General features: G+C 38.9%; 1 protein-coding gene across 1 annotated transcript in view; it reads right to left on the reverse strand.

Annotated features, from left to right (window-relative positions):
• LOC124802423 (glycogen phosphorylase) overlaps window positions 1–10,861 on the reverse strand; it is a 166,584-nt gene extending 155,723 nt beyond the window's left edge. The window contains exon 1 of the mRNA XM_047263191.1: window positions 10,566–10,861. Coding sequence (XP_047119147.1) covers window positions 10,566–10,808 — 243 coding nt within the window. The 5' untranslated portion in view covers window positions 10,809–10,861. The remainder of the gene's footprint in view (window positions 1–10,565) is intronic.
• Window positions 10,862–17,208: the final 6,347 nt, after the last annotated feature.

Consider the following 17,208-nt stretch of genomic DNA (forward strand, 5'->3'; position numbering starts at 1 on the left):
TACTTCGGAAGACTTCTCTCCATTGAGAATGACATGCTGCGTTCTGTTATCTACGAACTCTTCAATCCAATCACACAATAGGTCTGATAGTCCATATGGTGTTACTTTGTTCTTTAAACGACTGTAGGGAACTGTATCGAACGCCTTGCGGAAGTCAAGGAACACGGCATCTAGCTGGGAACCCGTGTCTATGGCCCTCTGAGTCTCGTGGACGAATAGCTCGAGCTGGGTTTCACACGATCGTCTTTTTCGAAACGCATGCTGATTCCTACAGAATAGATTTCTAGTCTCCAGAAAAGTCATTATACTCGAACACAATACGTGTTCCAAAATTCTACAACTGATCGACGTTAGAGATATAGGTCTATAGTTCTGTACATCTGTTCGACGTCCCTTCTTGAAAACGGAGATGACCTGTCCCCTTTTCCAGTCCTTTGGAACTCTACGCTCTTCTAGAGACCTACGGTACACCGCTGCAAGAAGGGGGCCAAGTTCCTTCGCGTACTCTGTGTAAAATCGAACTGGTATCCCATCAGGTCCAGCGGCCTTTCCTCTTTTGAGCGATTTTAATTGTTTCTCTATCCCTCTGTCGTCTATTTCGAACCTACCATTTTGTCATCTGTGCGACAATCTAGAGAAGGAACTACAGTGCAGTCTTCCTCTGGGAAACAGTTTTGGAAAAATACATTCAGTATTTTGGCCTTTAGTCTGTCATCCTCTGTTTCAGTACCATTTTGGTCACAGAGTGTCTGGACATTTTGTTTTGATCCACCTATCGCTTTGACGTAAGACCAAAATTTCTTACGATTTTCTGCCAAGTCAGTACATAGAGCTTTACTTTCGAAACAAACAATGAGCTTTGCACCTCGGTAGAGCATCGATTAGGCGTGGAAATGATCGCGAAAAAAGTGGAATAGGTCACGTGTCGCACTGGCTGGTGGTGATTGTCATAGAGGCAGACGCTCACTTTCCTACTAGGACTCGTCCAAGTGTTGCGAAACGGCACAATTAAAACGCAGGTGCCAGGGGCCTGGCGAGCGATCAGCTGTCTGGCTTGGCACTGCACCACGGGGCAGACCTCCAAATCTTCCTCTCCTTGCACTCCACGTGCAACGAAAAAACGAGTTGTGTGTGTGTCTGTCAAGAACCCTTTTTCTCAGGAAACATTCAACTGTACGAGGGTCACACCAAAAGAAACACATACTATTTTTGTAAAAATACAGTTTTCATTCTGCATGTGTAAAAGTTTTACTGTGTGTAGATACATCATTTCCGCTTGTTTTCAAACTTACAAGGAGACGGCACCACCGTGGGTTCGGGGATTTGTCCGAATTTTAGTGAGGTGAAGGAGAACCCCTAACACCTCACGTGGTTAAAATATTAGGACGCACTACCCGAAAAATCCCGGGAAAAATCGATCCAAAGTTTCTTAGGTGCCGTATGAGTATAAAATGTTAGTGCATTGCCGAGGCGCCGTCTGGCCTAGAAACCTCAACGAATTGCAAATTCGCAGGAAATAGGCCTAATGGAGTATGTTTTTGTTGGTAATTATGTCTTCGCAATTCGCAAAAATTTAATGAAGCCATATCGTCAAGAAAAATTATCCAAGGAAGAAAAGATCTTTAATTACCGCGCTCTAGGGCACGCAGAGTTGTTGAAAATACATTTGGAATATTGGCATCAAGGTTCCGTATTTTCCATACAACCATAAACTTGAAGCTGTAGAATATTGACACTGTGATATTAACTTGCTGTGTTTTACACAACTTTTTGCGCAGAAAAAAACCCGCAATTTTACACACCATATGAGTCAATGGATCGCGAAAATATCAACGAATGTTCTCTTGAACTGGGCGAAAGATGTGACGAAGAAACTATGCACTCCCTGCAACGTGGAAGGAGTGGACAAATTTTTGAAAGCGCAGAAACTGTTAGAAATAAATATAAACATTATTTCAGTACTACTGGAGCTGTTCTATGGCAGGATGGATTTGTATCGTAAAAAACTTTGTTTTGTAAAAAAAAAAAAAAAATGCTTAGGGCTCGGACTCTTACGCCAAAGGACTCGGGTTCGATTCCTCCTCCGGCACTTCTGTTTCATTTTCTTTTGTTGTTCCACCAATTATTCAGAAAGTTTTCCAAACCTGCATTATCTTTAACAAATTAGTTACATTATTGAATAAAAATTATTTTCTTTTTGTCCAACAACACAATTCATGGCAGTGGGTTTTCCATTTTTCATTGCAAAGTATATGAGGAGAAACAGTGAGTTTTTAATCAGAATAACAAAGTCGATTCGGAAACATTCAATTTTTATACATATAATAATTATGAACAAGAACTGCAATGGTAATTATCGTAAAAACAAACAAAGCAATAGCTTTTGCGACATCTTGCGCAACATATGAAAACGGATTTTTTACAGTCACAGAGCATTTACAATAAATCTGTACAAAAACATGCCCCATTAACATTTACGAAAATGTTTCGAGTTTCTGATAATTTTGATGCTGCACGACAATGCACGGCCACATGTCAGTCAAAAAACCATGGAAGCGATCACAAAACTCGGATGGACAACACTGAAACACCCGCCTTACAGTCCTGACCTGGCTCCATGTGACTATCATTTCTTTGGGAAGCTGAAAGACTCTCTTCGTGGAACAAGGTTTGAAGATGATGACTCCCTTGTGAACGCTGCCAAACAGTGGCTCCAAAAGGTTGGACCAGAATTTTACCGTTCGGATATACAGGCGCTGGTTCCAAGATGGCGTAAGGCAGTTGAGAGGGATGGAAATTATGTGGAGAAACGAAAATATTGTTCCTAAAGGATGTATCTACACACTGTAAAACTTTCAAACATGTAGAATAAATGATGGATTTAAAAAAAAATATATACTGTGCATTTCTTTTGGAGTGACCCTCGTATGTCGTATATTAAGAATTACAGTCGCTCGTCGGCGTAAAAATTTTGAGCTATAAAGTCAATGCAATCAAAAGATATGACCATTTACGTCACATATTTTGATATTCGGAAACTCACTCGCCAAGATTTACAGAGTGCTTTCCGTTCACCTAGAACCACGAAATTTGGCATGAAGCAAGGCTTCGCATTACAAGTAAAGGAAAAAAAATCCGAAAATTCTGAATTCGTAATTATACAGGGTGATTCACGAAGATGTGCAAATATTTCGATACGTTATTCTACAAGTAAAACTAAAGACAAGAGTTCATACTAACATAGGTCCGCAAATGTTTGGTTACGAAGTTAGGGCTAATAAGAGATTTTTCCTGAAATTTAGCAACTTGGCCAATATGAAGCCATCGCAAAACTGTACGAGGTTAAAGTAAAGCACGATTTCCATTTATTTTGTTGTTATTAGTCTGGTAAATCTAAGAAAACATGTCCCAGGCGTGTATCTGCAGTTGTTTTCCAGAACATCTACAAAAGCAAAGATTACTTACAAGTAAATTTGTTTACTTTCCATTAAGAATGTAGAAATGTTTATGTCGTTATTAGCAACCATTAGTGAGCTGTTTCAGTCGTTTCTTAACCTTCAAACGTGCTAGTTTTCTTGTTGTTCAGTGGAAGAACATAATAACAACAGTGCATTTAAGTGAAACCACATAGTAACTGTTGTAGTTTACTTGTGAAATAGGGATGCCTTTCAAATTTACGACATAGGAATACGCCGATATGGTGTTTATTTATGGCAAATGTTCTTCTGTTGAAAACTGTGAAATTGTCTGGAATTTAAAAAACAATTTGAGCCAAGTACTTAATAAATTAAAAATTTTACGAAATTACGTCTTTGCTTCTCTGGATGTTCTCGAAAACTACTGCAGATCCGGGACTTGTTTTATTAGATTCATTAGACTAATAACAATAAAATAAACGGAAATTGTGCATTACTTTAACCTCGTACAGTTTTGCGATGGCATTGTATTAGCGAAGTTGCTAAATTTCAGGAAAAATCTCTTATTGGTCGTAACTTCGTTACTAAACATTTGCGGACCTAGGTTTATCGGAACTTTTTCCTTCAGTTTTACTTCTAGAATATCATACTAAAATATTTGCATATCTTCGTGAATCACCATGTATAAAATGAAAAAAATATTCTTTCGTCATTTTTTTTTATCCGTCTGTCTGTCTCTTTCGACCATTTTTCTCTCTATCAGTTTGGCGCATCAAGTTCAAATTGATGTCACATAATAACGCCTTACACAGAATGAGATTTTCACTCTGCAGCGGAGTGTGCGCTGATATGAAACTTCCTGGCAGATTAAAACTGTGTGCCGGGCGGAGACTCGAACACGGGACCTTTGCCTTTCGCGGGCAAGTGCTCTACCAACTGAGCTACCCAAGCACCGCTCACGCCCCGTCCTCAACAGCTTTACTCCTGGCAGTACCTCGTCTCCCACATTCCAAACTTTACAGAAGCTCTCCTGCGAACATCGGTTCGCTTGTTAACAATTTCGCATGTCCTGTCTGTAAGCTAGCCGCAGTGGCCGAGCGGTTCTAGGCGCTTCAGTCCAGAACCACGCTGCTGCTACGGTCGCAGGTTCGAATCCTGCCTCGGGCATGGATGTGTGTGATGTCCTTAGGTTAGTTAGGTTTAAGTAGTTCTAAGTCTAGGGGACTGATGACCTCAGATGTTAAGTCCCATAGTGCTTGGAGCCATTTGAACTATTTTGAACCTGTCTGTAAATTCTCAACAAATGTAACCTTGATGAATGCGTTATTCAACAGTTCTTTGATTTCGGAAAGGTGCTGCTCTACAATACTATTTCCATCCAAAGTAATTATCTGCTTTCTACAACAATGTAAGTTTCAGTCGACGGAAGTTCTCGATATAAAAAGTTCTAATAAAACTGGTTTTGAATACAGTTAAACAGATCATTTGCGAGGAAAGGTTGATATTATCGCTATGTAAGTTGAGCGAGCTATAGGCTTAGCTTGGAACTTAATCTTTTATACTGGGCGTGGCATTCAGACTAACCCCGACGAAAACAGTTGAAGACACGAGAGGAGATTTAATGGCTTAATGGAACTAAAAACCCCGCAATTTTTTTAAAAAAATGCTTTTGTACGTAGGATCTATCTGTCGAAGATGTAGACATGAATGCAATGAAGAGAGACACTGGTGAATACGAAGAAACACAGAAATCTCATGCTGCACCTCGGTTTTGAAAAGTCTCTGATAACACACACACACACACACACACACACACACACGTGCGCGCGCGACCAAAACCAATGACACCTGAGACCGATCGATTATAACACCGCCATGTCGTTTCCTACAATGATGGAACTCCTACTATGGAGAAGGCAGAGCGTCAACTAAGCACCTTGGAAACAGAGATGATACGATGCGTAACAGATTGTCTCTGCAGGATCAATCAAGGTCAGCTTAACTGCAACTGTTATTATGTCTTAGGAAAACAATCGAATTCCCAAAATATTATTTTCGTAACGAGTCGGACTATTTTCTGGTTCCAACCACATTAACCTTTTTCTCCAAGAATTTTCCAAACATTCTAGGCGACGCCTTAGTGATACTCCCCTGCCCTTGTTAGTAACAAGAAATCATCGTAGACTGACATCATAAAAAAATTGGACAGCGATAGACCTGTGAACTGTTACACCGATAAGGAGATCCCTATGCGCTCCGAAAACAAAGTGCAGTACGAGAGCAAAGTGAATAAGGTGGCGCCACGGAAGTGACGAAGCAACGCATTATACAAGGATCTACAATTTGTAACACAATATGTGTAAAACAGTAGATGCACGTGAAACCCAGTCACTGTGTCATGAAAGAGGAAGTATGCTACAGTAGTTCAGAAACAACATCACTGTCGAGACAGACGAAGTTACTTTAATGGGACGTATGAAGCTAGTTAGTCATTTGGGGTGAACTACCACTGCTGCGAAAAAATGTGTTAAAAATTTCGCAAGAGATACATGATGGAGTGAGGAGAGATGTTAATACGACCACTCCTAACGGACGTGACGGACTTATGTTAAATCTTTTCTGCCGACTTTCGCAGCATGTGCAAGTCTCAACAAGAATTACACATATTATACGTGTCTGTCTTTGACTACGATGATTAACGTAACTGAATTTTAGAATGGCGATGTGTTACAACTGAAAAGAAAAAGGAAGCAAGACTAAGGTTTAACGTCAGCCTGACTATGAGATCACTATAGAGAGGGAACAATTGCTCGGCTGGACTGGAAAGGGAATGTACCCATCACAGCTTTTACTCTGAGTAACTCTGGGATACCAAGGCAATTTGAAATCCAGATAGCCTGGGGGAGGTGGGGGGGGGGGCGATTTAATCACACATTCTCCTGAATCCGATTCCACGTCAGTTGACAAATGATTGTCTTCTGGCTGGCTATATGTCAGTGGCTCCCAACCTTTCTTCGACCATTACCCCTGAGTGCAATTAGACATTAGATAGTACCTCCACCCTCACCCTCATAATCACCAACATTAGCACCCAACTAAACTTCAGAATGAATGACTTTTCTTCGAACACATTTTTAAAATGATGAAAGATGAATGATATTTAGTTTCTGTGTGGTGCACCGCAAGTGCTACCCACAACTCCTTCTCAGAAAAGCAAACTAACTATCCACACTGAGGGTACATATTTGTTACAAAACATGCTTCCTCTCCATTGCAACACTTGGTTGGGGCCGGCCGGGGTGGCCGAGCGGTTCTAAGCGCTACAATCTGGAACCGCCCACCGCTACGGTCGCAGGTTCGAATCCTGCCTCGGGCATGGATATATGTGATGTTCTTAGGTTAGTTAGGTTTACGTAGTTCTAAGTTCTAGGGGACTGAGGACCTCAGAAGTTAAGTCCCATAGGGCTCAGAGCCATTTGAACTTGCTTGAGCTGCACACTGCAACCCATTTAAAATCAAACAAGTTCAGATGTGCGCAGTATACTTACTGTTCGTAAATCACGTTGTTGCTGCAGTCCTTACTTCTGAAATGGCAGAAATTAAGACGACTTCAGGCTGTTATTGCTTTCCGTCTGATCACTCTAGTAAAAAAACTCTGTACAGCACTATAGTAGCCCTGCTGTGTCGTGCTGTCAATTAATTCATTTATCTCTTTCGGCGCGAGTAATGACGCAATTTCTGGACTCCTGCAGGTCCTATGTACAACATGGACAAAACGTTTTCTTGAGGTATTTCGCATTTGTTACGTATATGTCTCACTTTTATCATCAGCGACATACGGGACAGAGCATAACATACATGTGCAGTGGGTTGACTATCTAAAGAGCCTGTAACCTATATCGTATTAATGCTACTAACTGAAACGAAATAATTATTGATAATTTATATGATCAATATTAGAGTCTTACAAAATTGAGATAATAGTAAGGATCTTTTGAAAATATTTTAGTTTCGTGACTGAAACAGAATAGAATCGTTTATTTTTTACTCCTTAGAAAGTTTCATTTTACTCCTAAGGGGGTAACATCCCCCGGGTTGTGAACCACTGGCATAGGTTATAGCCGGGCATTTAAGGTCTAAAATAAACAAGAACCAACGGTCTAGTCCCTAACGATAAATGGTCCTAATCCGCTTGTTTCTCTAATGCGGATGTCAGTTGGCAGGCACTTGGCAGTTCAAAATTGCCTCCCCCCTTTCACAGGTGTGAGATCCTAAAGAGATTACATAGCACAACGCGTTTGTGTCTACACGCTGTCGCAACTGGACTCAGGATCTCTTGGTCGAAGGCGAACGCATTATGTACTCTTGGATAAAGAATAACTTCCGGCGCGCTTTATGTAAGTATACATGGATCCATGCTGTTGATGCTGTATATTAATGACTTGGCAATTTTTTTGCACATGATGTCGTTATCCAAACGATGTACTGTCTGAAAAGAGCCGCAGAAATATTCAAGTCAGGTCTTGATAAGATTTCAAAATTGTGCTAAGACTGGCTACTCGCTTTAAATGCTCAAAAATGTAAAATTCTACACTTCACACAACGAAAACTACAATATCAATAAGTCACAAATGGAATCAGTCAACTCATCCAGATACATAGGTGAACAGTTTGTAGGGTTATGAAATGGAATCATCTTACAGGCTCAGTCGTGGGTAAATCAAATGGCAGACTTCGATTAACAGACAGGGCACCTGAAAAATGCATTGGGCCTACGAAGTAATTTCCTTACTGAACACTCGTACGACCCATGCTAGAATGTAGCCCTAGTGTGCAGATTCCATGCCAAATATGACTGTCAGGGGAGATTGGCATTTACAAAAGGCAGCACATATGGTCACAGGTTTGACCCATAGGAAAGCTCCCGCGAAAGCCTACGTAAGGAGTTTTTTTTTTATATAAAAAAGGAACAGTATTAAGTTAGTAATCGAGAAATATACAACTCCCCGTGAATCCATCCCGCAAGGACCGCGAAGACATAGTGATTAAGCGCGCTCGGATTTAGCGATCATACTTTTAAGCACTCCACACGCGAATGGAATAGAACGAAGCCCTATGTCGTACGCCGGCCGCGGTGGTCTCGCGGTTCTAGGCGCGCAGTCCGGAACCGTGCGACTGCTACTACGGCCGCAGGTTCGAATCCTGCCCCGGGCATGGATGTGTGTGATGTCCTTAGGCTAGTTAGGTTTAAGTAGTTCTAAGTTCTAGAGGACTGATGACCACAGTAGTTGAGTCCCATAGTGCTCAGAGCCATTTTTGGAACCCTACGTCGTACAATTTGAAGTATCCCTCTGCTATGCATTCACAGTGGTTTGCAGAGTACAGGAGTAAAACAGACGCAAACCTGTATTCGTACGAAGTGACCTTTACCGCAACAGAATAACATGAAAATGTAAAAAATTATGCGTTAGAATTGCGGAAACTTTAACACATCAGTTGTGTGTTTTAGCTTCTTTAATAGAACCTAAGCTTTTAATGACCATTATTTATCGACAACATATTGGCATATTGGGGCAACGTCTAAATAATATAAGTTAGCAGCTTTTCTTCTTTCACCAGATGTCCTGCTTCATGTCGCGTTCGTTTGTATATTTGACCTTACATTTTTTCAAACAAGCTTTACGTAACTTTTTACATCTCTATAGACCGAAGTGGAGAATTTGTTATGACACTGGGTGTCATTCAGGAGGAAAGCTGTTAATATTCCTGTAAAGCCAACCTGATTAACGCATTCCGTGGTCCAGGCAAATGCCGGGAAGGTTCTTTGACAACGCCACGGGTTTCTATCCCTACCCATATCCAAACCAAACGCTGCGTTCCTTGTGGCCTTGGAAGGATTTTCAGCTCTAACCGTCATCCCTTCTTTCTTCTCTTCTTTCTTCTAACATTCCACATAAGATTTCCAAAAAAACTGTGAGCTGTAGAGTCTTAGATGTTCACTAGTACAACAATGACCATAGATAATACAAGTACCTTCGTCAAATACCGTCACAGAACAATCATTTCCAATGGTTCCATTTTGGTTTTGATTAGCAACGATAAATTACAGGCCAAAAAATTTATATCTCTGCCTTGGCGACTGTAATTAAAATGTAAAGTATTGAGAAAAGAGGAGAACTGGCAGTCTCAGGCTTGAAGCCTCGAGGACAGGAAGGTACTTTCGCGTTTAGTGACGGGATGCTCTCTAATGACCTGTCTTACGACTCTGCGCAGTTCTCCATAAACGACATATCAACAGGATTTAAATATAAACAGTAAAAATGGAGGCTATCAAATGAATTGACAGCGTTTATACTGTAACAGTAGATGTCCTCTGTACGCCCACTTACGAAGCTATCTACGATTAATACCACATAGATCGGAATATACCACAAATACTTGAAAGCAAGAGTCAAAATATCAATTATTTTTAAGTCTAGAACGATGCGTAAAGGAACTATACATTAGCACAAAAATAAGAATAATGCGAATATATCACCGATCTGAAAACGCAAACGTTGGTGTCATTTCACAATCGCCGGCGCGCGAGATTCATGTAGTACTGTAAGATTTTATTTCAATATCCAGCGCAAAAAACACGTTGCCTTACATTTAACAACAATTAGAAAACCGCGTACAAAATTGAAAATTATGTTTTAGTGGAATTTTTTCTGACAACTACATTCTCCTTTTTGATAATAAAGAGGACTTTGTTGGAAACAAATTTCGAGGCTATGGTGTTAGGTTATAACTTAATCAAATTATTCGAACAGAAATTTTTGCATGTCACATCTACAGTTTTTAATTATTTTCCTTAAGAAAGAAGGGTTTTTGCGTAGTTTACTAGAAAGATATATACATTTGCAACTACTCATGAACAATGCTAATCGTATATACAAGCGGAAACATACAGTAAAAAAAATCAGTCCTAGTTTTTGAAATTGTTAATGCTGCTATTTATGTAAGTTTTTTAAAGCACGAGAAAGGGTGTTTACCCACAACAATCAGCTGTTTGTTTATTTACAAATGTGGATTAGAAGCAGACGACAAAGCTACAACTCTTGCATGTTTCAGCATACATTAAATTACATACATAAAAAAGACACTTACCTTTGGGTCTTTTTCGTAATAATACTGCTGTGTCCTGATCCATCTTGAGACTAAATTGTCTCTAACACAATGGGCTAAAGCAAAATAGTAGTCCCTCGGTGTCGAAACATTTCGGTCTTTGGCAAGAGTGTAATGCAGATGCCGATTAAACGATTTCTTTAGTGTAGATACAGTTTCCACTTGTGCTATTCCTCTCACGCTAATCTGCTTCCTCTTCTCGATATCAGACTGAGGTAATGCCATCCTTACACTTTGCTTCCGAGCCCTAACCAACACAGACCGCGAATGGGATAGTCACCTTCAGAAAGGTCGTGTCTGGAAACAGTGGCGATAGGTGTCACTGGTGTAGCTGTCATCTGCTGCGCGCCGACGAGGGAAGTTCAAAAAGGAGGGTACGTGATTCTTTACAGTTCATGTTATTCTTCCACAGTGGTTAGATAGACTCCTTAGAACATAAGTGATGGAAGCATTTAATGTGAATACGTTTTAAGGGTGCCGTATAACTACGGCGTAGGTGGTTAGTCACTGTATACGAGTCTCCGAAACTGATAGCTTTTGTTGCTTGTGCTTGTTTAGAGGAGTGACTGTGTGAACGTTTGACATAGTCACATGTACGTATTTTCCTCTCTGTTGTTGTTTTCTTTGTTATTCTTTTCATACGTACTTAAACAATTCGGACGTATTTGTTTCTTCCAGAGATTGTAGCCGGAGTTTCGTTAGTCTTTTCATTCTTGTACGTCTACGGCCTCTTATAACGTCTCTTTTATATTAATTACCTGTTAGCTTTAATCAGAGTAGATGTTTATCGGCCGATTTAGTAATGAGCGCACACTGTATCTGCGATACTACTACCGTCCAATTGTCTTCAGTTTGTGGCATCAACAAGAAAGGCATATCCGTAGGGACTTGTATGGTGAGCTTCTGACTAGAATCGAGGTAGGACCACTATTAGATTCAGCCGTCTTTAGAAAATGTTCGCAAGATCACGAGACGTGTTAATTTTGCATGTATATGAAGAACAAAATAATAAAATAGGAGGCTGGCGAGAGTGTTACAGTTTTCTTATCGATTTTCATCGTAAGTTAATGACATTCCTGATTCTTTTGCGAGAGCCAACTTAAAAAAAGGAGATGTTGCAATTTTTATTCACAACACCCTTAGGTCACAGGTTGTAGGTGTAACTACTGCACTGAATAAGATTGTGAAAACTGGGCAGTCAAACTAAATCTCTAGAAGCAGTACGACATAATCATATAATCTACAGGGCACCAGTAGGAGATATCCCAAAGTTTCATTCTCAGTTAGAAAGAGTCCTTACAAAACTTTACAAGAGTAACAGTAAAATTTCCTAATGTGGCGTTTTTAACATTGGCTTTTTGTCAACCAATAGTAACTGTATAAATTAGGAACAGTGATGTCTATTTTAACTTATACCCTTTCAACTCCTTCTCAAGAAGGATTTGTATGTGTATGGGTGCATGACTGCAGTAAGCTTGTGATTGACAGTGCTTCCCCATACTCCACAGTGTACTATGATGTAAATATACAGGCTGTAGTAAAAGGCCAATCTGATCTTGATGGTCAAATAACAATCTTAAAATTCAGGAACAGAAAAACATTTTATGGACAAACCCAAGTTAGGTGTATCAGAATAATAAACAATGAATCCTCCAATATTTGTAGAAACAGTCTACAGCAGGAACTATGGGAAGAAGCCTACCATGAAGACATTATGGATAAGAAACTGTTACTCATTTTTAAACCTTTTTCTGAAACACTTTGAAGCAAGTTTCCTCCAAAGACAAAACTAAATCAAATCTAAGTAGGCAGACAGAATGGGTAACATATGGGATTAGAATATCATTTGTCAGAAAAAGAGAACTTTACCCAGGATAGAGGAATAGTACACACAAAGCAAAGAAAATACACTATAAGATATATTGTAAAATCTTAAATGTGTAATCAGAAACTGTGTAAAACAAATTACTACAATACTTTCTCACCATGGCATCAAAAACCAATCATTAGCTTGGCAAGAATCATACACAGGTAAAGGAAACAGGGTTGCCCTAACAGGTGCTGCTGAAACAATAAAATCAGAGTGGGCAACTGTTGAATACAATGTTTCCCAAGGCCCAATCCCTGGTCCACTGATCTTCTTAGTGCACATTAATGACCTACCAATATCAGTACATAAAAATGTAAATGTAGTAATGTTTGCTGATGATGATAGTATCTTGATCAAGGGTGTAGAATCCTCAATGCAAATTACAACTGAAGCAATAACACAACAAATATACAAATGGTTCACAGCAGATAGTCTATCATTAGGCTTTCAAAAACAAATTCAACACAATTTCCGACAGCAAATAACAAGCTTAAAGGCTTTGAAATAGATTTCAGTGGTCAGAAAATAAATGAAACTTCACACATATGATTTAACAAATAGTTAATAAATTAAGATGGAATTAACTCATTGATTACCTGCTCAAGAAAAGCTCAGCACGTTTTCCTCCAAGAGCTATTTTGTGCTATTTTGATAAGGAGACAATAATCTTGTCATATTTAGCATTTTTCCATCTCATATGATGTAATATTCTTGGGAAATGCTGCAAAAGTGAAAAACGTTTTTCATATACATAAACGAGCTGTGAGATTGACCTATGGTGTTTCAAGTTTGACATTCTGTAGGCAGCTATTCAAGACACTTGGAATATTGACACTCGCAAGTTAGTACATCTACTCATTTGTAATCAACAACTAGAGGTTTTTCAGGACAAACTATGACAGTCACAGTCATAACACAAGGCAGAAGCAAAGCCTTCACAGAGGCTCAGCTACTCTTAATGTAGGACAAAAAAATTTATCCAGGCAGGAATAAGAACTTACAATAATCTCCCACTGAGTATAGAAAAGGCCATTGACAATCTTCATGTATTCAGGAGGAAACTAAAACAGTTCCTCATAAACCATACTGTATATAATATAAATGAATTTCTAGAGCTATAATTTTTGTAAAAGATGTATTATAACATAAGTGATTTAATTGTATTCCAATGTATGTAATACTATATCTTGTACAATAGTGCCTGCAGTACTGTTGTTTTTATTGAAACCTTGAATGTAATATTGTATATCCTGTACTGATTATAGTATTGTTTCTTTTTCTTCTTTTTTGCCATATAACATTGCATTAATTGACCTGTTTTACATTACAGTACAATCTTTGTACAAAATATAATTTCACAGGATCAATCAATTAATGTGGGATGGAATTGTTTGAGTGTTCGTGGCCTTGCAAATGGAGCCTGCAGTCTTCAGAATTTGTTATAAATTTTTCCATCTTTTAAAAAGATTATATGATACGCACATCACTGGCCATTAGCATGCTAAAGTGTCATACATTTCACAATGTGAGATACCTCTCCAGATCCAGAAGAAGTTACTTTCTGTTCTTGCGCCCATGATAATAATTTACAATTTGCTTATTCAAAAGCAATTAACATAACAATTTCAAAGAATTTTAAACTATGCATCAAGCACTTAGACATTTCCTTCCACACTGTAGCTGCAATTACTTCATCTTACTATGTAAGAGGAATGGGAATTTGTAAGTGATAGTTTACCCTCTTGGTATCATTCTGGAGCTGAGGAGCTTATCAAAATTGTGGTGCCATTTCTCACAGATAGCTTTTCTCACACATGATTTTCCTGTTTCATACTTTAACAAGCTAGTTTAATGACTGAAGGGCTTATGGGCAGCATTTACCTCCATATAAAATTTACTCATCTCATTCTGGTTCCTCATTTATTCCAGTTCTTTGATGTTTGCTTTCACCTACTCCCTCTTTCTTTTGTCAATGCATCCTCTCTTCAGTCCTACTTTTTTTCTTTATAAAGTTCCACTAGTGCTCTTGTACAATTGAATTGCAATGCTATTCTGCATGCCACATTCTTTTCATCTGTTCCTATCTCTCACATGATATCAGACTAAGCAGATTTTATGCACCTTGCCTCAGTATTCAGTGTTTCATTTGATGACATCTTCCCCACATTCTTTGTCATTTCCCTCATATCCTCGATGCTGTAACATCTTCAGAAACCCAATGATATGTGATACTCCTGCTATTGCTCTATAATTGCAGATGATTCTAGAGCTGTTAAATTATATTTTTCTCTGTTGGTTTGGGTTCCATTAGATGCATTGGGGATTTTAGCCCTCAGTCGTATCCACAGCATAATATGGCTCGAAACTACAGTTGGGCCTCTGAGAATCCTGATGTCCAAGGGGTCCAACTTGTGTCTGGCATCAATCAACTTATGATTATCTGGTTAAAAATGTTCTTATGTGGAGACTTCCATGTTGCTTTGTGTATAACTTTGTGCAGGGACAGTGATGAACCCACAATCAGGGTTTTGGGATGGTAGCATTAGAATTTCACTACACTGGAACGACATCCTGCACAAAGTTCAAAAATGTACATTAAAATATTACTCTTATTGCATTTTTCTGAGTGAAGAATATCCCTTGAGAATTAATAAATTATAATAAAGTGAAAAAATTGAAGTAAACAAGCTTTCACATTTCATTGTCAGTGGAGATTATTCACATTCTTCCACATACTAGAAATTATCGTAAGGAAAGTAGTAAAAAAAAAAGTCAATCTTTTGAAAGAAACTTGATGGTTCACCAATGATGCCAAGTAACTTCATTTTGTTTTGAACAGCAGTCTAACATTTTTGTTGTATCAACATCTATATGACATAGGTATAAGGGTTGACTGAAAAGCAATGCCCCCACCTTTGTAACTCTTCAACAGTTGGGAGCATTGGTATGCGGCAGGTACTGGCTTGTTACATAGCCTCTTCTCTACAGCTTCAGTTGGCAGGAAACCTTAGCATTGAACGGTTGTGTTGTTACAGTGTAAAGTATGGAACCCTGCGCAGATGGTCAGTCAATGTGATTTAATTGTGTTCATGTGAGTACTGTGTGTCGTTGGGCGAGTAAGTTTAAAGATGTTGAGGCGGGAGCATCTGACCTGCGTGACAAACAAAGAATTGGACGGCCTGTGACAGCAACCACTGAGTTGCACAAGCAAAATGTTGACAGATTGATTCAGGATGATCGTCGTATCACTCAGAGAGGAATTGCAAGAACTATCGGCATTTCACAAGAACATGTAGGTCACATTATTGCTTTGCTTGGTTCTCGGAAGATCTGTGCATGATGGGTATCCTGGATGCTGACCCCTGAAATGAAAGTGCACAGACTTGAAAATTGCCAGGAACTCCTCGCGTTACGAGAATGAAGGTGATGCCTTTCTCCATTCACTTGTGACAGGAGACAAAAGGTGGATACACCATTATGACCTGGAGACGAAATGTCATTCTATGAAATATCAACACAAAGACTCGCCCTAGAAAAAGAAATTCAAGACACAGCCCACTGCTGGAAAAATCATGGCCACAGAGTTCTGGGACGCAGATGGTGTTATCCATGTTTATTTCCTTGATCATGGAACAACAATAAATTCAGAGCGTTACATCACAACACTGTGAATTCTGAAACGACAGGTAACAAGGGTCTGAAAGGAAAAGGGAAATGTTTACCTGCAGCATGACAATGCTATACCACACACTTCACGTGCCAGCACAGCAGAACTTCTGCGACTGAATCTCACCACTGTGTGGCATACTCCATACAGTCCAGATTTAGCATAGTTTCCATATGTTCCTGATAATGAAAGATGATCTGCAGGAACATCACTGTGCTTCTGATGAAGACACTGTGAGAACTGTGAGACTGTGATTGCGGAAACAAAGTTTCGACTTCTTCCGTGGCGGCTTCAGAAAACTTTTTCATTGTTGGCAGAAAAGTATAGAGTTGGCTGTGGTTATGTGGAAAAGTGAATATTGGTAATTAAAGAACACATTCTAAGGATTATCTCTACATCTGATTTATTAAAATATTCCCATCCAAACCCAATTAACGAAGGTGGAAGCATTACTTTTCATTCAACCTTCATACGAGGAAACTTTTACTGCAGCAAATTAAAGTTTCACAATTATGTAGTTATAAACAGCAGCATCTGTTTAATTTAGCTGACTTTTAATAGCAGTTAGAGATTTAAACTAGTACTTGGAGAACTGAAAAATACCATTGTCTGTACTCATGATATCAGCATTAGCTAAAAATTCCATTCGAAGCAATGTTGTTTTTCTGTATTTACAACATGCTCCATTACAATATTTGCAATACAACATGTTAAAAGCAATATGTTACTCTCCATAGATGAATCTTATTTAGCTGTGACAATAATTCCACAGTGTGATTTGTTGAAAGATTAATCACATCTAACTGAATTCCAGAGAGATTTGTGAGAGTATATTCAACGTGTGTTACAGATCTTGAAGTAGACCTATAGTAGTACACTTTCTTCAGATTTTGATGGCTTCAAGATATACGTAAGATATTAAATGAAAGAAGGCAGTAAATTCCTGTTTTCACATAATTCAGCATAGTTTGACATTCTGTTATAAAATAGAGAGTCTGATGTTTGATTTTGTTCACAAGAATATTTCTTTTAGCTCTGCTCAGACACCTACAACATAGATTAAGTGAGATTCAGCTATTTGACATATA

The sequence above is a fragment of the Schistocerca piceifrons genome, chromosome 6 (genome assembly GCF_021461385.2).
Source record: "Schistocerca piceifrons isolate TAMUIC-IGC-003096 chromosome 6, iqSchPice1.1, whole genome shotgun sequence".
NCBI classification, from domain to species: domain Eukaryota; kingdom Metazoa; phylum Arthropoda; class Insecta; order Orthoptera; family Acrididae; genus Schistocerca; species Schistocerca piceifrons.